General features: G+C 42.2%; 1 protein-coding gene across 1 annotated transcript in view; it reads right to left on the reverse strand.

Annotated features, from left to right (window-relative positions):
* Positions 1 to 5,339: 5,339 nt before the first annotated feature.
* The window catches only part of LOC124718638, a 526,059-nt gene continuing 507,612 nt past the window's right edge, over positions 5,340 to 23,786 (reverse strand). Inside the window, exons 34-37 of the mRNA XM_047244262.1 lie at positions 23,001 to 23,290; positions 16,307 to 16,562; positions 13,968 to 14,190; positions 5,340 to 7,880 (exon numbers count right to left, since the gene is read on the reverse strand). Coding sequence (XP_047100218.1) covers positions 7,537 to 7,880; positions 13,968 to 14,190; positions 16,307 to 16,562; positions 23,001 to 23,290 — 1,113 coding nt within the window. The 3' untranslated portion in view covers positions 5,340 to 7,536. The remainder of the gene's footprint in view (positions 7,881 to 13,967; positions 14,191 to 16,306; positions 16,563 to 23,000; positions 23,291 to 23,786) is intronic.

A 23,786-nucleotide genomic window follows, 5' to 3' on the forward strand; every position in this document is an offset into this window, starting at 1 on the left:
TACTAGAATGCCAACAGCACTAGATCAGAAAATGTTAAGAGTTGGAGACATGCAGTTTGAAAAAGTGAACACATTTAAGTATCTAGGACTGCACATCACTTCAAGAAATGAGATTGAATCCAAACTGAAGAAGAGATTGCGGGCGGGAAATGCGTGCTACTTCTCATTGAATAGATTACTTTCATCACGGATATTGTCGAGGAATTTAAAGATTAGAATATACAAAACTATTATTCTACCAGTTATGCTGTGTGGGTGTGAGACTTGGTCTCTCACTGTGCAAATTGAAAAGCTGTTTAGAGTATCTGAAAACAAAATTTTGAGGAAAATTTTTGGAGCAAAAAGGGGTGAAATTAGCGGAGAGTGGCGAAAACTGCATAACAGAGGTTCACAAACTCTATTCAAGCCTTGACATAATCAGTATTATTAAATCACGTAGGCTGTGATGGGTGGATCACGTAGCTCGAATTGATGAGGGCAGTGCAGTGCACAGAGTGCTGGTAAGGCTCTTAGAGGGAAAACATCCTGTGGGGAGACCGAGGCGTTGATGGGAGGACAATGTGAAGGCTGGTTTGAGAAGCCTAGGTATTGAAGGTGAATGGAAGGAAATAGCCCAAGACAGGGACAGATGGCGAAAATCGATTGCTGCAGTAATGGATTCCCGAGTCTGGTATGACGTGTGTGTGTGTGTGTGTGTGTGTGTGTGTGTGTGTGTGTGTGTGTGTGTGTGTGTGTGTGTGTGTGTGTGTGCGTGCGTGTGTGATACGTTTTTGTTGGAAGCCACTGTTTTCGAGAAAAAAGTATTTGAAGGTCACTTTTGCACATTTTTCTCGAATAATTCGAAAACTAAGGCATGAAGTGAGAATGTATCCCAGTACAAAATTTAAGTACATTAAATTTCCTACAATAAGCTCTGGTCATTTTTTTTCTGCAGGAGTAACAATTTGCACGTAGCGAGTGAAAAAATATGAAAATGTTGCATGTGGTAACTGAAGTTGTTACTGGTTATATAAAGCCCATTGGAAGTGTCAGCTGAATCGCCCTGTATATGTAGGAATGTGCACTCCCGGAATTTCGACAGTAGACCAGACTGAGATGCACACTAAATCGAATAGCATCTGTCACTGGAGCCAAATGAGCATCTCCCCAATGCTTTTGCACTTACTAAGCAAACTGCTGGTCTTTGGAGGTTCTCTGTTTTCCTGTTATCCCACAATGAGGAGCAGTACTTGGGTGGTAGCTGAACAAGGATTTTGTAAGCTAACTCCTCTGAGGGTGGATCCTGAGGATTCTTCAGATGAATCTGTTAGGCAGCTGCCTTTCCTACAATTAGTTTTATGTGGTCATTCCACTTTAAATAGCTCCAGATTCATACTCGCAGATATTTGAAGCGTGTGCACGGATAATGCTGTGTGGCAAATTTCACAATTTTTAGGGAATTGACAATAACTCATAATTCCAGAAAATTATTGCAAAATAGCAGACATGTATTTTTTGTGCAGACAGACTGTTGAAACTACTTGGTTGCGCTTTTTAAAATTGTGCTAAACATAGGTTTTTGAAAATAAGTAAGCATTAAAATGAAAAAACATTGTGTAGCGACAGGTATATGGCATTATTCCAGATCACTCTGCTGTTCTGTAATGATAAGATTGCCTAGAATCCAAAAGTTGTAAGTAACAAAATTACAATTTGATACAATTTAATATTTGTTATAAACTAATTTGGCCTTAAAATGGTAACAGAACATGAGTTTGCTATCAAGCTGAGACAAAAATATGGTACATTAAACTCAGTTGTCACACTGGAGGTTTTCATAAAAATGCCTGATTTTGGCTCCCTATATTTCGACATGTCCAATAGTTCACTTTTCTTCCCCATTGTGGAGCAACTGAAAATCAGAAGGCAAAAGAAATTTTATTACTTCATGTTCACAACTATGTTTCACAATACAATATCTTACCCACAGACAAAGCACGTTGTGATTGACATATGCTTATGCCTTGAGGATCATCACTACACAGTTTTGACCAGAGCACAGCAGCAATTTTCAAAGCAGGTGGCATTTTGAAAACCAACTCAATGGATCCTATGCCCTTGAAGTCTTCCATCATCGTCTCCTGAATGGTCAGTTTTGAAGGATCGGAAAAGGCCTAAGCAATGACATGCTTCCATTCTAAAGGAATCATAACTTTTGGCACTTACTTTTTCTCAATCATTGCGGAGTTCCTGTCGCAAGGTAGGAAACTATTACTCGAACATAAAAACTTTTGATGTATTCCTATAAAGTACTTGCAGCTGACCACATAGAAATAAAGCTCTAAAACTCTCCAGTTATTGTTCTGCCCGACACAACGGTGAGACCACACTGTCAGTTTGTGGCCCATACATTCTTCAACAATCACAAATTTAAGAAGACAGGAAACTACATTGGCTGAACCTCTCCTTGTGGCAGATTCATCCCACAAATTTACTGTGTTGTCTCCAGTACCAAAGTCGTGAACTGTCAAATTATAAGACAACAGCTGTCTTTGTCAGAACACCGTGGAATGCGTCAATGTACGACAAAGTAAAATGTGTTGCAAGTTAACATATAGAACATGTATATTGTTGTTCCTTTTAGACTTTTTACTATCATTTTTAGCACTTTGTATGCTTTTGCAAGATGCAACTAATTCTTAAGTTCAATGTTGTGGATTTCCATTTCAGCCGAAGCTGCGATCATAAACAATTGATACATTCTGCAGATGTTGAGATCGGGGTACAGAAATTCTATTGAGGATTTATTCCTGCTGTAATGGCTCATCTGTTTCAGGAAATTCGAAATGTGTTCCCAAATCAGAGCCCTATTGTCATTTAATGTGACATGTGGGCTATTGAAATGTTTTCCTCAACCGTCTTTAGGAGCCGTCATTCTACCTTGCAGTTTATGTTGAAGAGTTGGTATTCGCTGCTGGGTAATGCAGAATATGTCGAGCAATGTTTTTTGCCACATTTCTTTTCAGTGGACTTTGTATTTGAAAGTACAGGGTTATTACAAATGACTGAAGCGATTTCACAGCTCTACAATAACTTTATTATTTGAGATATTTTCACAATGCTTTGCACACACATACAAAAACTCAAAAAGTTTTTTTAGGCATTCACAAATGCCTAAAATGTGCCCCTTTAGTGATTCGGCAGACATCAAGCCGATAATCAAGTTCCTCCCACACTCGGCGCAGCATGTCCCCATCAATGAGTTCAAAAGCATCGTTGATGCGAGCTCGCAGTTCTGACACGTTTCTTGGTAGAGGAGGTTTAAACACTGAATCTTTCACATAACCCCACAGAAAGAAATCACATGGGGTTAAGTCGGGAGAGTGTGGAGGCCATGACATGAATTGCTGATCATGATCTCCACTACGACCGATCCATCGGTTTTCCAATCTCCTGTTTAAGAAATGCCGAACATCGTGATGGAAGTGCGGTGGAGCACCATCCTGTTGAAAGATGAAGTCGGCGCTGTCTGTCTCCAGTTGTGGCATGAGCCAGTTTTCCAGCATGTCCAGATACACGTGTCCTGTAACCTTTTTTTCGCAGAAGAAAAAGGGGCCGTAAACTTTAAACCGTGAGATTGCACAAAACACGTTAACTTTTGGTGAATTGCGGATTTGCCGCACGAATGCATGAGGATTCTCTACCGCCCAGATTCGCACATTGTGTCTGTTCACTTCACCATTAAGAAAAAACGTTGCTTCATAACTGAAAACAAGTTTCGCACTGAACGCATCCTCTTCCATGAGCTTGTAGCAATTGTAAACGGTAAGGCTTCTCCTTTAGCCTTTTCCGTAAGATTTTCCAAACCACTGGCTGTGGTACGTTTAGCTCCCTGCTTGCTTTATTCGTCGACTTCCGGGGGCTACGCGTGAAACTTGCCCACACGCGTTCAACCGTTTCTTCGCTCACTGCAGGCCGACCCGTTGATTTCCCCTTACAGAGGCATCCAGAAGCTTTAAACTGCGCATACCATCGCCGAATGGAGTTAGCAGTTGGTGGATCTTTGTTGAACTTCGTCCTGAAGTGTCGTTGCACTGTTATGACTGACTGATGTGAGTGAATTTCAAGCACGACATACGCTTTCTCGGCTCCTGCCGCCATTTTGTCTCACTGCGCTCTCGAGCGCTCTGGCGGCAGAAACCTGAAGTGCGGCTTCAGCCGAACAAAACTTTATGAGTTTTTCTACGTATCTGTAGCGTGTCGTGACCATGTGTCAATGAATGGAGCTACAGTGAATTTATGAAATTGCTTCAATCATTTGTAATAGCCCTGTACTTATTTTCGTGAACAGTTGTCTGTCTTACCTTTCTTTCGTCTGGCTGGCAAGCGATTTTCTACAGGATCTAAAAATGAACTGCTCATTGTGCATCAAAGTATGACATTCTTCATACAGCTTCATCTTAATTTCCAGGTTTATGTCCTTGCATCCTTCTTTTGAACATACTTCTGCATTGCATACATGACCCTGAATCATGCAGTCAGTATTACTACCTAATATTCAACTGAATTATCATATTTCACATTCTCTTTTAATAATATAGCAATGCTCATAATGTGTAATATATTTTTTTGTCAATGATAACAAAAATGTACTTAATTTTATTAACGTTACATATTTTTTCTGTAATGTTCTCAGATGACGCTCATAAAGTACATTATTAGACCCATGTACTCTGGAGGGCACATACACCACTGTACAGGACACATATGCTACTCTAGAGACGTACCAAACCGATGCAACGTTATTGCACTCACCCGCATTGGAGGCTGTTTCGCACGAATTACCTTTCCTTTTATGATTTATGATCCACTTCAGCATCACAAAGTATTTTCCTCATAAGTATCCTGCCATTTCCCAAAGTTAATTTTCCTTTTCTGAGCATTATTTGCACGTCCACTTGTGGTAAGCATTGTTCACACAAAGGTGCGAAAACTGAGACTCTCTCCTCCTTGTCTAGTACTGCCCTTGAACGGTAAACAGGTCAACTATTATAGCAGGTGATGCAGACTGTCATATAACACATTATTCCATGTGATTCTACAAAACGTGAAAATATGCCACGCAGTGTTATTCATGCACACACTTCATTTAGTGGTTGGTATAACTTTCAGGGACTGTCATATCATGTAATCGAACAATAACGAGTTCTCCTACTTACTTATGAAACATGATACATTTGTTTACATTGCTGGTCAACAGTCAATCCTCTCCAGGTCTCTACAGTTCTACGTACATAACAGATAGTGTGGAGACACACACACACACACACACACACACACACTGTAAATCAAACTGCATATTTGTCTAAAATACTTTTATACTGAATTAACATAAAATCACTTTACACTGGGATAGACTGAAGAAAAAGGAAGATACACAAGCTTTAGACACAACTACAGTTTTTAACACAACTTACATTGCAACAATAAATTAGACATCAGTTGTTTTAGACCTTTATAAATGCCTTTATCTTTACACAGTGCAGTTTGCAAATGGTGAAGAGAATTGCACAAAGCCGACAGACAGATATCAGTGGGGCGAAAAAAAAAAATCATTTTCACTGAAAACCACTCCATCTCCTAATATCACAAAAGCACAAAGCCACCAAGAACATGGTCTCTGCACACAATTTAACAGCCTTTCTTGCTGTACACCAAAGCACCCGAAAAAGCATTTCTCACCAAAGAGAAACACCCACTTTCAGAAGCAGCTTGTACATAAAAAGTGCAGCATCAGGCAATATACGATAAGTATCTACGTGCAGTTGAGACTTCCACATTTGCCTGTCACAAGTCTTAACAACTGACAAATACCACAGCACATTTCACAATTCACCACCAACACTCGCAAAAAAAAAATCATTTTCAAGTTTCACAGTTCTAACACCCTGGCCACAATAATGTGTACGAGTATTTCCATGTGCGCATAATTATAGTGAACTCGGAATGAAAGTTTCAAAAATTATCTACGCCTACACAAAGGTACAGGTACATATCAGTCAAGCGATGCAGGAGGAAGATAAGAATTTTGTGGAGGTTGCTGGATTCTACAGTAATTAAAATCTTTAAATGAGTATTACATTTTGATTTTACAATTATATAAAAAGAAATATCTCAGTGTATACTAAACAACTGATGCACAAAACTCACAGGTACTATCACAATTGTTAGAGACTCCACAAATGCTCTGTTTACTTCCTACATAGTAAAAAAAATTACATCGGCTAATTTTACACAAGGTTCTATAAGAAGTCTGATATCTTTGCGAGGCCATTCTACAAACTGTTGTAGAGGTGAAATGTAACTATAATGTATATTAACATAAGGCATCGTCCTGCTTTGTTTCAATCTTTCTGCTGGCAGAAATAAAAAACAAAGTGAAAGACAAGATGAGGTTAAAACACATCAATAAAAGGTGACAACAGTAGCAAATTTCTTTTTATGTAGTTATAGATTACCACTCATGACTCTGGACAGAGCTGAAGCAAAACACTTAGCTCTGGCAGATGAGAAATACACGCCAGTGAGTGTACACAAGCAAGGATATCTCTCCACACCGAAGAGATTCAAGGCACATACAACAGTTAGCTTCATGCTGAAGGAACTGGAATTAGCAGTTCTCAAACTACTGAGCTCACTCCAAGTCTTGGAGGGGGAAAAAATTTAAGACAGTGGCTTCATTATCACTAATACGAAGCCAGCAGAACTTTATTCATACACGTACCTCCCGATCTGTACCTAAAACTCCCTGGATCACCAACTAATATTTGACCCAGACGGTACCTCCTCAAATGGTGAAATAAATAAAATGGCAGCAGCAGTAAATGCAGAAGATGCTTGGACATCCAGTTTCATTACAGAGTACTACATTTCACAAACTACAAGCACCACTTGACTTTGGAGACTACCAGTCTTATTATCAGAAACTGAGGTTGTGTGTGGCCACGGCTTTGCACCACATTATTCAGCAACATCCACATGACAGAATAAATATTTTTATGGAAGATGAACTTTGTTACACGTAATTTCAAGACGAGGCAAAAGAAAATCACCATCACACAAAGGCATAGGAATTGCTGTAATATTGAACCACAAATATTTAATGAGTAACTCCATTTTTAAAGCCTCTGCATTGCAGTATATATATCTTACATAAATGTGTTACAATTGGCACCACAGTATTTTAAGGCTATTATTTTGTGGAAGAGTTTCTTTACACTGCAAGCAATGTAGCAGTTTATGGGAAACTTCTACATACTGATAATCATTCCGTAATTGGATCGTTTGACTGAGTTAACGAGACTGTGTGTTCTCAGGTATAACAGAAATCAGTGTCTCAAGTTTTATCAGCCGAACACTCGTTCGTCAACTAGGCGAGGCACTTGCCTCTGCCTAGTAGCTGAAGCAGAGAAAAATGAACAGGCACGGTACTTCCACTGCCGTATCACCACTTCAGGGCGCAAATCTCTACCGTCCCGCAAATGGTGCGCCGAGCTTCTACACGGTTGTGATGCGAATCGACGCAGTGTTTAGTTGGAGAGGTGGCTCTTCCCTCTTGACCAACGTCGGTATCTGCGACCTCACTGGCGGCGGCTGCTGGATCTGCGACGTCGGTGGGCTGTAATTGAACGGCTGGACGATGGCAGACGCCGGGCGCGGGTTAGCGGGGCGAGCGAAGGGTCGGCCGGGGCCGGTGGCCGCGTGTGGTGCCTGTGCGGGCACGGTCGTGGCGGGATCCTCGCGCACTCTCCGGGGCTTGGCCAGTGAGCTGGCAATCCCTGTAGTGCCTCTCCCTGTGGTCTGACCTCCCCTCTCCGTGCGGGTGGCGGCTGACGTCAGTTCTGGTGAGTGTCAGAATAAAGGTCATTAATATTCTGCCTCTCTCTCAGTATCTTGATGTACAATTATTATTTCTCATACGAACTGTTTTTTGCTATTTCTATGATAACGGGAAGTCTTTGGTGTGCTAAAAAAATTTGAGGATGGATATACTAGGTGTACCGGTATGAAATGAGCGTTAAGATACAAATGTGTCGATAGGGAACATTTGTTGTGAACGAGCCTTAATTTTTTTTTTTTTTGTTTGGTTGGTATGACACCTGTCAAAGATATTTAGTATACATCAAGTCATGGAACAAACATCATCATATGTAGAATGAAATTTTCACTCTACAGCGGAGTGTGTGCTGATATGGAACTTCCTGGCAGATTAAAACTGTGTGCCGGACCGAGACTCGAACTCGGGACCTTTGCCTTTCGTGGGCAAGTGCTCTACCAACTGAGCTACCCAAGCACGACTCACACCCCGTCCTCACAGCTCAGATGGTAGAGCACTTGCCCGCGAAAGGCAAAGGTCCCGAGTTCGAGTCTTGGTCCGGCACACAGTTTTAATCTGCCAGGAAGTTTAACATCATATGCTTTCATCGTGTTAACAATGTCGAATTTTGTACCAGAAAGTGATGATTTGCGGAAAGCATTAATTTTTTTGTTTTCATTTGAAAAAAGTGCTGCAGAGTCGCATCGAATGCTTGTCGAGGCGTACGGTGATCGTGCTCTATCTGAAGCAACATGCAAAAGATGGTTTCCACGGTTCAGAAATAATGATTTTGATGTAGGAAATGAAGAATGTGGAAGACCACCAAAAAAGATTCGAAGATGCCGAATTGCGAGCAATATTGGATGAAGATGATACTTTGAGTCAGAAGCAAATGGCAGCAATGCTAAATGTTGCACAACAAACAATTTCTGACCGTTTGAAAGTTGTGGGAAAGATCCAAAAGTGTGGAAAAATGGGTGCCACATGAATTGAATGAAAGACAGATGGAAAACCAAAAAACCATTTGCCAAATTTTTCTTCAAAGACATGAAAGAAAATCAATTTTGCATCGAATTGTTACTGGCGATGAAAAATGGATTTATTTTAAGAATCCTAAATGGGAAAAATCTTGGGTTAATCCGGGACAACCGTCAACATCGACTGCAAAACAAGATCGATTCGGCAAGAAGACAATGCTCTGTGTTTGATGTGATCAGAAAGGTGTGGTGTATCAGGAGCTTCTACAACCCAGAGAAACTGTGAATACTAATCGCTACAGACAACAAATGATCAATTTGAACTATGCTTTGATCGAAAAAAGATCAGAATGGGCCAGAAGACATGGCAAAGTAATTTTTTTTTACACGACAATGCACCTGCACACAAAGTAAAACTGGTTCAGGATACAATCAAAACACTTGGCTGGGAGCTGCTACCCCGCCCGCCGTATTCACCAGCCTTTACCCCTTCCGACTACCATTTGTTTTCATCAATGGGACACGCATTGGCTGAGGAACACTGATTCCTACAAAGAAGTCGAAAACTGGGTGTCTGATTGGTTTGCTTCAAATGACGAACATTTCTATTGGCGCAGTGTCCACAAATTGCCAGAAAGGTGGTCAAAATGTATAGAAAGCAATGGTCAGTACTTTGAATAAAATGTTTTTACTTTTCGATTCAAAATTGTTTCATTTTCATAAAAAAACGCTCATTTCATACCGGAACACCTGGTAGGCTTAAATTCCTGTAAAGGAACAGAGAAATTGCCCAACCTGGCAGCAGACATTAGGAAAGACACTGACATTTTATTTAATGTATCAAACACAGTGTTGGCTCCGTAATGCCTTTTCGGCACAGAAACGCAAAAATGTTGTACTGCAGATTGGATGTCAACCCTTTGGCTGCTGTGCTGTTGTGCTGTGGGCGTGTACATGTGCATTGCATGGGTTTTCCTACAGTGCTATGGACGTCTGTATGCATCTTGAGCCACTGACCTCTCACACCTGGGCCTGCATATCTCAGTTAATAAAAAAAGTCTTGAGTGTGTAACATATATGCCTTATTGTGTGCTATTATTTGCAAAAAATCATTTCAATATCTTGAATTGTTTATTAAATATTAGATTTGTTATGCCCACACGATTCACGATGAGCAAGGATGTGAATGGGCACATCACGTGTGGCCACCCATCAGATATAAAACCCAGTTACTCGAGAATGAATTCTGCCCCCAATTTTAAATGAAATTTCGATATCGTGTCTACATCTCATTCATTGTAATGTACAACTAAAATTGACCATATGCTAAGTTTATACAATGCACTTTACCTCTGCAAAATGTCATGCAATGGTTTACTTAATTTGATACAGCACAGTAACCATGGCATATAACGAAAACAAGTTCATCCCTTTATCGAATGAAAATATCAGATTGTAAGATGGGCATAAATCAATTTTTTCAACTAAAATCATATAAGTATTTCATAGCAGCTTGGAAGTCTGCATGCAGAAAACTGGGCATGTTGTAAGTGGCCATCCATTGGATGTAAAACCCAATAACTTGAGAATAAATGAGACATAGTTCTGCTCTCAATATTAAATAAAATTTCAACATCTTATCTACATTTCAATCACTGCAATTTATGGGCCGAAATTAACCAAACACAGTCTTTACACAATGCAGTTTTATCTCTGCAAACTCTTTAAACTTTCGTGCCACGTTTCATTTTATTTGATGCACTGCAGTATGATGGATAACGAAAAGGAATTCAGCTCTTTATTGAGTGAAGACATCAGACAGTAAACTGTGCAAAAGTCAAACTTTTCACCTAATAGTTTTCTTAAAATTGGACAATACGTATTTCATATCAGCTGGAATGCTGTCTCTCAGCACAGGCACCAGTATTTGGCGAGCTGTACAGCCATAACAAAAGCCACGCTCAGCATGGAATGAACAGAGCAGATCTGTAGCAACGAAAAGGTTCAAATACTGATGAAAAATCTGGTCAAGTCATTGATATTACACAGCCATTTAATTAGTAGTAAGTTGCACCGATATGGCAGCAGAAACCATTTCAAGAACTTGAGCTGTACAACAGTCCGGCCTTATGTGGCATTCAGTAAGTTATATTCTTCGTGAATAATGGGTTTATTCTTCCAACTTGCAAGGATCCACTGTGTTTGCTTACACTTAACCAGTGTCAATATTTTGAGAGAGTTTCCACTCCCTCCATTGTGGCAAATTTCCTACTTAGACAAATATAAACACCCTCATTGTTTAGTGGCAGAGTTATGTTGAACAAGAAATTACACTTCTATGTACTGGCCCGCATGCTGCCTTCTTGTTGTAATACATTTCTTAAGTGTACCTACAAATCGTGCTATGAAATTCTCTGAAGTGTCCCAACTCTCTGGACAAACAGTGCCCATTGTGTCACTAAAACACACACACACACACACACACACACACACACACAGGAGGAGGGGAAAGGAACAGATTACTCAAACAATAAAACGGCATAATTTGGGACACTGTGAAAGTACCTGGACAAACTGCTGCAAATAAAACACGAGATATAAACAGAAACAATGAGTACTTCTCTTATGACTGTGTTGGAGGAAGAAAAGCTGGAGATAATTGGAAAATGTCAATTAGTTTTATAAATATGAAAGAAACTGCCTTTGTAGTGGATGTAGTCCAGAACATTATAGACATAAAAACTACAGTGAGAAAATATGCATGAAGTTAGGTATCCATTCTGTGGCAAAAGGAGCAGGAATTCAAACTTAGAGCTTCTTACCAGTGTTAATAAAGAAAGGCACATGAGATTTTCAAGGGGACTGTCATGTTTCTTGATAAACAATGGACAAAATTATATATAAAAATATATGCAAGCAGTTGCATAAAAGAAATTTAATTTCTTGACTGGTTTCAGGCACTTAATGCCCTTCTCAGAAGGCTTATTAGTGATACATTCATCATTAAAATAAATATGGTTTGCAGATCTTTAGTTTACTGAAGACTCAAAAGACTAATAAGACTTCTGAGAAGAGCATTAAGTGCTGGACCAATCAGAAATTAAAGTTCTTTTATCAGGGTGTATACGTGGACAAGGAAAAAAATTTCCGGATTTCCCGGTTAAAAAATACACTTTCTCCCGGGTGAAAACACACTTTTTCCATGTTAAGTGACAGTACACTCTTATTCGGCAATGTAAAACTCATCATGTTTACGGTTTTATATACCAGAGTAGAATTTCCCGGCACTTTAGAAAACGAAACTCGGGAGGAAAAACACATTTTGAAAGACCTTTGATGTGCAGCAATATGTACGCTGCATATTTTCGTATTACGAAGGTAAAAATTCGAATTCAACCAAACACTGCATGTCACTTTCCGAAGCATTGAAATCGAGATTGTGATGTGCTTTTGTAAGCCAGTCATAGCTCATGTCACGTGATCTCGCCAGCTAATGACAGCACAGGACACGTGATGTGGTCAGCGAATAGCAAGATCACTGTTACGTAGCGCGCTTGTTACACTTTAAGATACATCACACAAATTTGCCAGTAAAATTTTTAATAACGAAGTAAATGTCTGATCTTCTGGGCTCTAAATTCTTCTAAATGGCCATCCTCAAAGAGTCGATTTTTAAATGAGAATCAAACGCTTTGTGATTTAAGAAATTAATCATACATTCTCGCACATAAAAGGAAATCTGCTTTCAATGTAACGCTTTTCAAACCACCATTCGCAATACTTTCCCGCGACCTGTTAGAAACACGTTCGTTTCAGCAGTTGCAAGAGGGCGCCAGATACCAAGCGTCACCGCGCTTGGGCAGCTAAGATGACACAGGAAGCCCATATGTTCGTACGTGTAAGATATTAAAAGATCTTAAATTATGTCATAAAAGAAACAAGACATCAGAGGATATTTCAAGAGCGTTGGAATTTCGTGAACCATACTAATACGCATAATTCGGCTTAAAATGCACATTCGTATGTAAATTTTCTTAGAGTACCAGTACTGTATTATCTCATGTTTGGTCCTTTATTATGACATAATGCCATACGCGCACTTGAAATGCAGTGAACAGTTGAAACTAGCCAATAGTGTGAAATTAAACACTTCATTTCAAATAAATTCACTGCCTCAACAGAAAAGATTTCTGTTCTGTTCTGTAAGGCAATTAATGTTTGACTGTCAGAAAGGTGGAAATAAAATCTAAAACTAATAACATATTTTAGCCTTCCATAATTACACGAACGTATTTTAATCCATTTGATAGCTCCCGGCCACAAAAATCACTAAATGTAAACACAGGTCACGTGGAGACAACCCACCTCCCCACCACAACTCGGACTGCTGTGCATCAGCCCCAGATTTACTGATTTCCTAACCAGGGCAATATTAAGTAGTGGCTCCCAGCCACAATTCTGTAACCAGAAGCGGGAGAAGGTACTACTCATACGCGACTTAACTGCGCATGCGCAAGAGCCCTCCCGCGACTGCTCAAACGAATCTAATTTAAACAGTTGTCGCGCCACGCTCATCGGAGGCAATTTGTTGTTACAAAGCATTGCATAGTCTTCCTAAAGCCTTTGACACACTTTGCTGTTTGCAGACGCTCGTATGTTCACTGTTTTGTTGTTGTATACGGCGCATTTCCTTTGCAACTTAAGTTTTATTTTGGTTTTTTTTTTTTTTCTCTCTTTCATGTTTTGTTGCTGTAGTATTATTCTACAGTAGTGGGATACAGTAATATCCTTTGTTAGAGTATTGGTTCTTACCAGTCAAAATCACAAAAATTCAACTGAAAACTAAAACAATGAAAAATCCCCGGAATTCTAAACAATTCCCGGGTTTTTCACAGTTTTCTCCCAGATGAAAAAACTCCCGAGTTTCTCCCAGATCTCCTGGCTGTCCCGGGTCGTATACACCCTGTTTATGCAACTGGTTGCTTATTATTTCATTATACACGAGTACTATTGCTGATGATGGATAAAATATTAAAAAGGACATAATTCAATATACGTGCAGTTCACTGGAAGATGTCACTACAGAATACAGACTAACTTCTGAATCCCCCCACCCTGATAGTGCCACCGCTCACCTTTACGAGCCACCTTCTCTGTACGTGTCGGCGGCGCTGCCGAGTCAGCTGTCGGGATTCGGGACGTCAGTGCTCTCGTTGCAGTCCGTCCTCGTCCGGTAGTCGAGCTCGCCTTCTGCGCTGTTGCAGACTGTGCCGCGTGAGAAGCGGCACTGCCTCCTCCCCTTGCTTCCCTCTTTTGCAGTTGTTGCTGTTGTTTCTGCTTTGTTTTTGATTCTTCAGCCTGTACACAAAATCATATATTTACAACTGTAATCTCAAAAGAACCTTACAATGAGATGACAATAATCGTTAGGAACGAGTCTCGTTTTTTAATTTCACAGCAACTGATTGGATTGGTGCGGATAGGGTGTACTTGCTGATGAATTGAAAAAAGTTTCTAAATTCGATAATATAGCTTCTGTGGTGATGAATAAACACTGCAATGATCAGTTTAACTGTACCTAATTTTGGACCCTAACTCATATTCAGATGTTGATACATGATTCTTGCACACATAGGGTGCTGTTTTTTGCGAAAAAGTAATCTGTGACTCACTGTTATATAAGCCCAAGGAAAAAGACAATCCAGGTAGAGCCAATTAAATGAAGTTAAGTTTGAACTCAATTTTGAGAGCGAGCAGCCTCAAATAAGGAAATCATATTTCTGAACTGCATTATAAGCATCTTAATCACACTGCAGATACATGGGACAGCGGCAGAGTATTACCGTTACTGCCTTTCTTGCTCTCACCCCCCCCCCCCGCCCCCCCCCCCCACCCCCCCCCCCCCGCCTGTGGTTGGAAAGTGTGTGTCCAATAGTTTGAAGAGTGCTCAAACACATTTTAAGTGCTGTTTCTCTGTGTAATGCTGCTTTCCAATGGGTGTTCCTCGAAGTGCAATTAATTATAAGCTGAGTTACGCACAGAACAGAGTATATTCAGTCTGCTGTAGAGGAATAATCACTTGTCGCAAATGTTCTGATTTCATGATTGAGAGTTTCATCTTGACTTTACTACCATTAATACTATGCTATTCTACTGTCTGTAACCCAGATGGTCACCAAACCCACTAACTTGTTACATTACATACATACATAATTAGAAGAAAAAAAAGGCAGCTCCAACTGGAGGCGTAGGGCTACACTTGAATTTTATATAGTCCACACTTGGCCAGAATCAATGAAGAAAATAACAGCAGCAGTAAATGTAGGAGAGAGATACAAATGTAGGAAAGAGATACATCTGGAGGATGGATAGTGGGTCTTGCATGGATGGGTCACTCAGGAAGCATTAGACTTCCACTGGACCACACAGTTTTAACCCTTTAACACTGTTGGGAGTTGCATGGTGTGGCATCACATGATATGCAATTGTCCACCTGCATGAATTCAACTGCACAATGAAGTAATATGGCAGCAAAGATTGCATATTTCTTGTTTCACATGAAATACAGAATCAGTTTTTGGTAACAAAAGTGAGTACATATTACTACATCTCTGTTCTGAAAACTATGCTCAACAATAAAAAATGCCTTTTCATATTGTGTGTTGAGTTGGTGAGTCAGTATTTTTTCTGCATAACTACCGATACTCAGTTTTATTTTGTGTGTGTGTCATTAAGCTGTCGTATGATCTACTGTAGCCGTAATTTTATAACTAACTGGCATGTCTGACGGAACAGAAATTGTTAACAATCCACAGCTGTACGAAATCCTTCAAAATATATTTACTGACTGTGAATTCCTCGGCATCAGCTGTATTATGTGTAGATATACTATCCATTGGTGACATATAAAAATTTGTGCCAAACCAGAACTCGAACCTGGACTTCCCACTTATCACGAATAATTACATTAGCCACTCCAGTTATCCTAATACTGCTGATGCCAAAGAATTTGCAGTCAGTAATTATATTTTGAATTGCATATAGTGAACATATTATGAATTTGCAGTCAGTGAATATATTTTTAAGTATAATTTTATCATTTCATTTCACTGTGAATTGCTGGTCTAGAAACCGAACACTAACAGGAGTATGATCAGAACTGATCATTTCTTCGGGGTGGGCTGGAGGAGGAGGAGGAGGAGGGGGGGGGGGGGGGGGGTACATATTACATTCCTCAATCATCAGAAAATGAGCAAATAGAAAAAGGAAGACGCTGAAACTTTGCTCCGTGGGTTACATTCTGGACTAAATAGCTAAGGCATTCTTTTGTTGATATGTCATATGATGGGCCTTGTGTCTAAAGATTTGGTTTCTTAGGATCTTACTGTAATATCACTGAAAAAGAACATAACAATCATAAAACAGTGAACAGATAAGGATGCTTTAGGCACAGAAGAGCAAGAAGAGTGAATACCTTTTTCCAGAGCCCAGCGATCTTGCTGGTAGCTTCGCGCCGCGCCGTGCCCCTCTTGGTGGAAGTGGGTGCAGATGCGGCCTGTGCACCGACTGTGACCGCAGACGCAGACGTCGTCGGCCTGCCGGCAGTCGCCGGCCGCCTCTTCTTTCGGTTCTGTTCGGGCGGAGCTGCCGTCGCCACTGTCGGCTTCGCTGCAGTAACCGCCGTGGGTTCGTCCTTCGTGAATGTTCCCTGACGCTCTGGTGGTCGAAAACTGAAACAGAAGTGTACTTTTACTCCATAATTCTGCATATAATTACTGTAACACTCACAGGCAAACATTAATCGCACACCTCTGTAGCTGAGCTCAGTGATAGGTGATATTAAGAGTGGTGTAGCTTATTCAAATCCCAGAAGTGTACAAAACTTTGGTCCTAGCAGTGGGATGAGGCCAGTGTCACAATATGTTGTCAACAGACTATTCTCTCACAAACCGTTGATCTTGCCACGGTGAGATGACTTGCGGGCCCATAGGTCCAACAACTATGGAGGTGTATCTGTGGAGGAACCACACTATTTTGTGGTTCCTGAAGAGGTGCAGCAGCTGTTTAAGCAGTTACAGAGGTAGCCTACTGCTTTACCCCCAACTTCTTTTATGTGGGGTTTCCAGGTGAGGTGCCTTCCTGTTATATCTGCACACCTAAAGTTAATTTCATGCTTTACTCTCTGCACAAATCTTCCTGTTCCTGAAATTCATAACCCCCCCCCCATGCAGCCAATTCAGTATCACATGCTCTATGTTCCTAATAAAAGTTTGTATTAAAAGCCATGATTTGCAACAGGAGAATAAAGAAATTCTTCCAATCCATATGTGGCATACAGCAAACAAGTGCTTAACAGTATACAGATCTTGGTGCCTCTCGTGTCCATCTACAAAAGATAACCTGAAGATGCCTAAATAAGGAGAAACGCGTCATTGAAAAATAAAAAAATAAAATTGCAACCAAGACTGTTTTTAACCAATACAGGAGAATAAAATTATTCTTTAAAATTGTTCTTCATTGCATCTGTGAAGAGTGATATTGTTGAAAGGTAAATACAGGTTTCCATCATTCTCTTGAAATCTTATTTGTTAGTCGTATGTCACTATGGACAATGTTTTAATACCCCTCTCCATCTTTTCCCCTGTGTGTTCTTAGGTAATGGATTTGACTAACGGGTTTCACAATCCTCTGTTTCTTCTGAGCACACTCATCATCTGTTGATGAACTATGGTCTTCAGAATTTTCAGACAGCCCTTCCTCTCGCTCTTCCTCCTTCGCCGCCACCGGACTGTCACCTACGAGGTTCACTTCTGCCGGCACGGCCTCTCCGTACGCCACGCATTCCGACGCGGTCCGCTGCCGCCAGGGCCTATCTGTGGTAATGTGCAGGTATGTTGCTGTGCACAACCGTGTGATGGGGTCTTCCACGATTCGCACTGGTGGGAGATCTGCAGTGATTCTTTTTTGGGTGATGACTAGGGCCTGGCTTGTGGTAGCAGTATATTTCAAGCTCCATTTAGTGGACCAGGATCCCAGGGTGCCGCATGCTAGCTGCGGACAACGGTGCGTGGCGTTGGGGTTTAAACACACGGTGTACAGGGACGTGTCATCTGTACACAAAGCTAACTTGACCCTGTCCACCTTTGGCGTGTCACAGGTGTAGAGGGAGTACAGCAGGGGTCCTAAGACAGACCCCTGCAGCACTTCTGCTAGGATCTGCCTCACTGTCAGTGTGTCACCTCCGGCACAGACACGGAAGGTCCTATCCTCGACGTATGATGTGATGAGCCTGACGTGCGGTACCGCTACACCCACTACAAACAATTTGTGGAGGAGGCCCAAATGTCACACACAGTCAAAGGCCCTGGAGACGTCTAGAAGCACCACACCTGTGTACTCCCGACACTCCGAGGCACATATTGCGTTCTCTACAAGGTGTAGAAGATCCTGCTGCATACACAGTCTGCAGTGGAAACCAAGTTGTTCTGGCGGGATTAGACTTTCCTCATCTACACTGTGGAGCAGACCCTTTAAGTATATCTCTAAAATTTTTTTTGAGATGGGAGGGAGGAGGCTAATAGGTCTGCAGTTTTGAGGAAGCCTGTCATCTTCTTGCTTTCATACTGTAACCATCTCTGTATACTTCCAGGCCTTGGGGAAGTTGCCGGTCTATACAATTTTATTGAATATGTCTGTGACAGGACTGAGGGCATTCGGTGGTAGTTGCTTTAAAATAGCAGCCGGATCTGCAAGTTGACCTCTTCCACTGTTGTTCTCTCTAACTGACCTTCATACCCCACTTTGAGAAAGGCTAGCAGCCTTTGCTGCACTAACCTCACACGCTCCTCGTCGATGCAGTCACCGACTGCTACGAAGTTGTCCGTGAACACATCTTCCGAGGCATTTGCTGGGTGCCTGGTCAGCTGCCATTTCATAAACATACGATTTTTATGCACGATCACATCAAGCATTTTTGGGGGAAACTGATGTAATTTTGTCCCTAGTGGTTCTCTGAGGGACACAGCATCAACCGCCCACAGTGCTATTGTAGTGACACTTTTTATCGCTTCGTCTCTCCCTGTATTTTCCACATTGACAGTCCAGTGGTTCTTGCGTGCTCTCCTTGAACTGCTCTCAATCTACCTTCCCCAGCAGTCTTATGTGACTTTTCGTTTGCTCACCTATGATCTCTAGATCAAACAATACCGAGAGATGGTCAGATGCTTGTGCAACTCGTGTAGTTGCTGTACCACAGTTTCCCATACCCCTGAGCAGCACAATGTCCGGGACATCCGCTTGTCCACCATTCGTTAAGTAAATCGTGGGATCGTAGGATCGTAGCACAGTGTCATTGTGCCTCCTAACAATGCACAGCTGTTGGCATCCGCTGCTGTTAGTGGCTCTGGAGTTCCTGTCGGAGTGCTTGGCACTGAAGTCCTTTGCGACGAAGTTTTGGCCTCGAACGGTCACCGATGCCTCGAAGCCCGACGGGTCCAGTAAATCTCTTGGAGGATGATGGGCTGCCACGGATGTTATTTTCCCCAATGACGTCATAACTGCAATGGCAGTTGCCTCCACCATTCGTAGATATGACAGCTGGGCCACACGGTGTTTAATCGACGTTTTGATGTAAACAGCAGTGCCTCCACCTGCAGTTAACCTATCGCTACAGTGGCAAATGTAGTTTGCCACACGTACGAACACACCAGGCTTAAGATGGAAATAAGTGTATGGCATCATTGACCGGGAGGCCCCTACTGGGGGAAGTTTGGCCACCAAGTACAAGTCTTATTTCATTCGACGCCACATTGGGCGACTCGCATGCAGATAATGAGATGATGATGATGATGATAACACAAAACCCAGTCCACGAGCGGAGAAAATCTCCAACCTGGCCGGGAATCGAACCCGGGACCAATCGCACGGGAGGCAAGGACGATACCACCCAGCTAAGAAGGCAGACAGGCTTACAATGAGTTCTGTCATCAGACATATGTCTACTGCTTCATGCCACAGAAACTGCTGAACTCTGTGACCTGCGTGCAAATTCCATTCGCTTTCCACATGCGGACTGTTAATCCGTGTAAGATGTTACTCACGGCTCAGATCTGTCAGAGGCTGCACGCGATGTTCATCTTAACTGCATTTGCAAGGAGGGTTATCATCATCTCCTTATTTCCCGTCAGGAGCGAGCGGAGCTCGTCCGTGATACTTTCACTTGCAGTGTGTGCACATTCTGTGTCTGATTCGCACCGAGACGCACCTGCTGCCTAGTCGAAAGCCTGTTCGGTGGCATCTCAGATGGCAGCCTACACACTCTGCAGTGTTATGTTTCTCCTACGTGTGTCCGTATTGCCCCAGGAGTGGGTGTGAGGACGGGCCTGCCGGTTTTTCCTTTTGCAATGTTGCTGTAGCTAATGCCAGCTTTAACCTTCCTTGCCGGGACGTTGTTTGCATGCTGTTTGCTGCCGGCTTTTTTTAAGCCCTAACACCCGCGGTAACCTGCTATGGGTGCAACCTCACAGTTGCAGCACTTTTGGGTGTCTGTTTTTTTGTATTGGGCATTCTCTACTTTCGTGTTGCCCCACCCATTTAACACACTGGAGCAGCACGGTACAATACTTCACGACACGGTTTAATCCCTGACATTCGAAGCGCCGGGTCCAGCGACTTTCTCGACGGTATTTCTAAACTTGGGCATTATTCGCATTTGCTACACTGGTCAGCTGAAAGATTTTTCTGACCGAGCGAGGTGGCACAGTGGTTAGACACTAGACTCGCATTCGGGAGGACGACGGTTCCATCCCGCGTCCGGCCATCCTGATTTAGGTTTTCTGTGATTTCCCTAAATCGCTCCAGGCAAATGCCGGGATGGTTCCTTTCAAAGGGCACGGCCGACTTCCTTCCCCATCCTTCCCTAATCCGATGAGGCCGATGACCTCGCTGTCTGGTCTCCTTCCCCAAACCAACCAACCGACCACAGATTTTTCTGTTAGCAATACTGTCAACTAAAGATGACTAAGAGGAGAGGTGTTCACCTGTTTGTTCTTGGTGTATTCAAACTACACCCTATCACATCTAGCTCCTCCTTCAGGTGGGCAAGTTCCATCTAAAAAGGCAGTGTTCAGAACACTACCTTGAACAGCTTTAACTTCTTCTGGAGAATGAGTGTAGGAGTGCAGGCCGTCACTGCATATCATATTCATTGCAGCTGCGTGGTCCTCCCTTGTCTTAGTATACACTTTGCCCATCTCCGTCCCTCCTACCTTGAGGGTAACTGGACACTGTCACCCCCTTCATAAGAAGCTGCAGACTTCGGTAGTCTTCCTGCCACATAATGAAAGTCGGTGGCAGCTGGACAGCTGACTGAGATTAGCTGATAATCTTTATTGCTCTGTTGTCTGTGAATGACACAGGTGACTTCTACGCAGATATAGCTTCTGTCCGCTTCCGCAGACTCACCTTCTCCTCGTACCTGCCTGTTTCCCACCCTCGATTATCTCCCTTAGGAATTCGAGGCTTTCTGTACCTGTGGTCCTATCAATTGCACTGTCCTCATTTGTAGTCACAGTCGTAGCCCTGTCTGCCAATGTTTTCCCTTTTGCTTCCACAGCAGGGGTGACTTTTATCTTCCCTGCCTGTTGCCTTTGTAGTGTCATCATTTTCTACATCAACACCTACATCTACCTCATTACTCTGCTATTCACAATAAAGTGCTTGGCAGAGGGTTCAATGAACCACCTTCAAGTTGTCTCTCCACCCTTCGACTCTCGAACGGCACGCGGGAAAAACGAGCACTTAAAATTTTTCTGTACAAGCCCTGATTTCTCTTATTTTATCACGATGATCATTTCTCCCTATGTAGGTGGGTGCCAACAGAATGTTTTCGCAATCAGAGTATAAAACTGGTGATCGAAATTTCACGAGAAGATCCCGTCGCAACGAAAAACACCTTTGTTTTAAGATTGCCACTCCAATTTACGTATCATGTTTGTGACACTATCTCCCCTATTTTGCAATAATACAAAACGAGCTGCCCTCCTTTGTACTTTTTGGATGTCATCCGTCAGTCCCACCTGATGTGGAGCCCACACTGCACAGCAGTACTCCAGAATTGTCTTTAACAGGCAACTTCTCTACCGACTGGGCTACCGGAGCGTGACTCGTGACCCGTCCTCACAGCTTTACTTCTGCCATTGCCACGTCTCCTACCTTCCAAACTTCAGGGAAGTTCCCGTGCGAAACTTGTGGGACTAGCACTCTAGCAACAATTCCCCGTGCTGTGGCTAAACCACATCTCTTGCAATTCCTTTTTTCTGAGGGTGCTAGTCTTGCAAATTTCACAGACCTTCCGTGAAGTTTGGAAAGTGGGAGAGGAGCTGCTGGTGGAAGTAATGGTGTGAAGACCGGTTGTGAGTTGTAGGCAGGTGGCTGTCAGTGGAGCACTTGCACGCAAAAGGCAAAGGTCCCGGGTTCGAGTCCTGGTCCAGCTCACGGTTTCACTTTGCCAGTAAGTTTTAATTAGTGTCATTGTTTTACATTTTCTCTTCAACTGCAGTGAAAATCCAGTGAACAGTGTCAAACTAATACATGTACAAGATTCTGAAATAATGCTGAGGAAGGCCGATCCTGCAGTTTAGTGACAAGTGTACTACTTCCAAACATTTCACACTTGGGTTGAAATTCACACTCCTACAGTGTCCACACACCCTGCCATTTTACTTGCTTTGTCTAAACAGCACACTCACCATACAAAATACCCCTATTTCAAAAATAATAGTTTTGCAAGCAGTTCTAGCATGCATAGTATCGAGTAATCTTGTTTGTCAATTATTAGCATAAAAAATGGATCCCATCAGGGTTCATATAGTTGGCACACTATTTTTGTTCTTTCATGCTCTTTTCTATTCCTTCCAGTGTAAACACTTACTCACGGGTACCGGCAAATTGTACAGAAAATTTTCTGTAAATACCAATTTGCTAGTGTTTCTTTTCACTCACTCCAGTGTAAACAAAGTTTTACATGTCTATGCTTGCCGCTAGAAATGCAGACACAGGGCCTAAGATTTCTGTCTTATTAAAACCCTAAGTTCCCTTTACACACATAAAAAACCAGTCACACTTTGTGGAAAAATTTCTTCAGTGTTTTTCAATGTATGAAGAAGTACCGTGGGTCAGGTTGCTGCTGCTCAGACTCCAGCGGTGCCGGTGCCACAGGCAGCTGCTGGACTGGTATCTGCGACTGCTGTTGTTGCTGCTGTTGTTGTTGTTGTTGTTGTTGTTGTTGTTTCGGCTGCTGCAGCTTCTGCTGCGGCACTTTCGCTGTCTGTACAACAGGGACCTTGATAGGAGCCACAGCCGTCACAGGTATGCCACTCCGACCGGCACGCAGAGGTTTACGCCGTCCTCTTATCGGCTTCGGGCTGCCGTCTGCACTCCCGTCACGACTCCTCGTGACCTGTGACGAATAAAGAATTATCTCTAAAAATCATACACAGTCAGTTATGAAGTGCATATTGAAAGTTCTTTGTGAAGTATTTATTAAAGTGAATTCTGTGTTGATGCCACTGTGGCCTGCACCTTCCCTCACTTTGCGGGACAAAGCAAGTTTAATCAAATGCAGTGGGCATGAGGAAACAAAAAAGGATATCACCCACACTGCTGTCAACAAGCCCCAAAGTGTGGTGAATTCATATAATCAATGCTAAGCTTCTTGTAAAAATTCTGTAATTTTTAAATAAGGTGGTCTACTTTTGAAAACTTAATTGCTTGTTTTTCTGGAAATTCCTGGGTGGGATACAAAAAAATATTGTGTGTGCCAATCACAATGTCCCCCCTCTGCACCATGCTGAGTTAGCCAGTTCCACATTCCCTCGTCCATTCCATCCGAGACAATCTCTTCATCCAGAATGAGATTTTCACTCTGCGGCAGAGTGTGTGCTGATATGAAACTT

This window comes from Schistocerca piceifrons, chromosome 10, assembly GCF_021461385.2.
Source record: "Schistocerca piceifrons isolate TAMUIC-IGC-003096 chromosome 10, iqSchPice1.1, whole genome shotgun sequence".
In the NCBI taxonomy this organism is placed as follows: Eukaryota; Metazoa; Arthropoda; class Insecta; order Orthoptera; family Acrididae; genus Schistocerca; species Schistocerca piceifrons.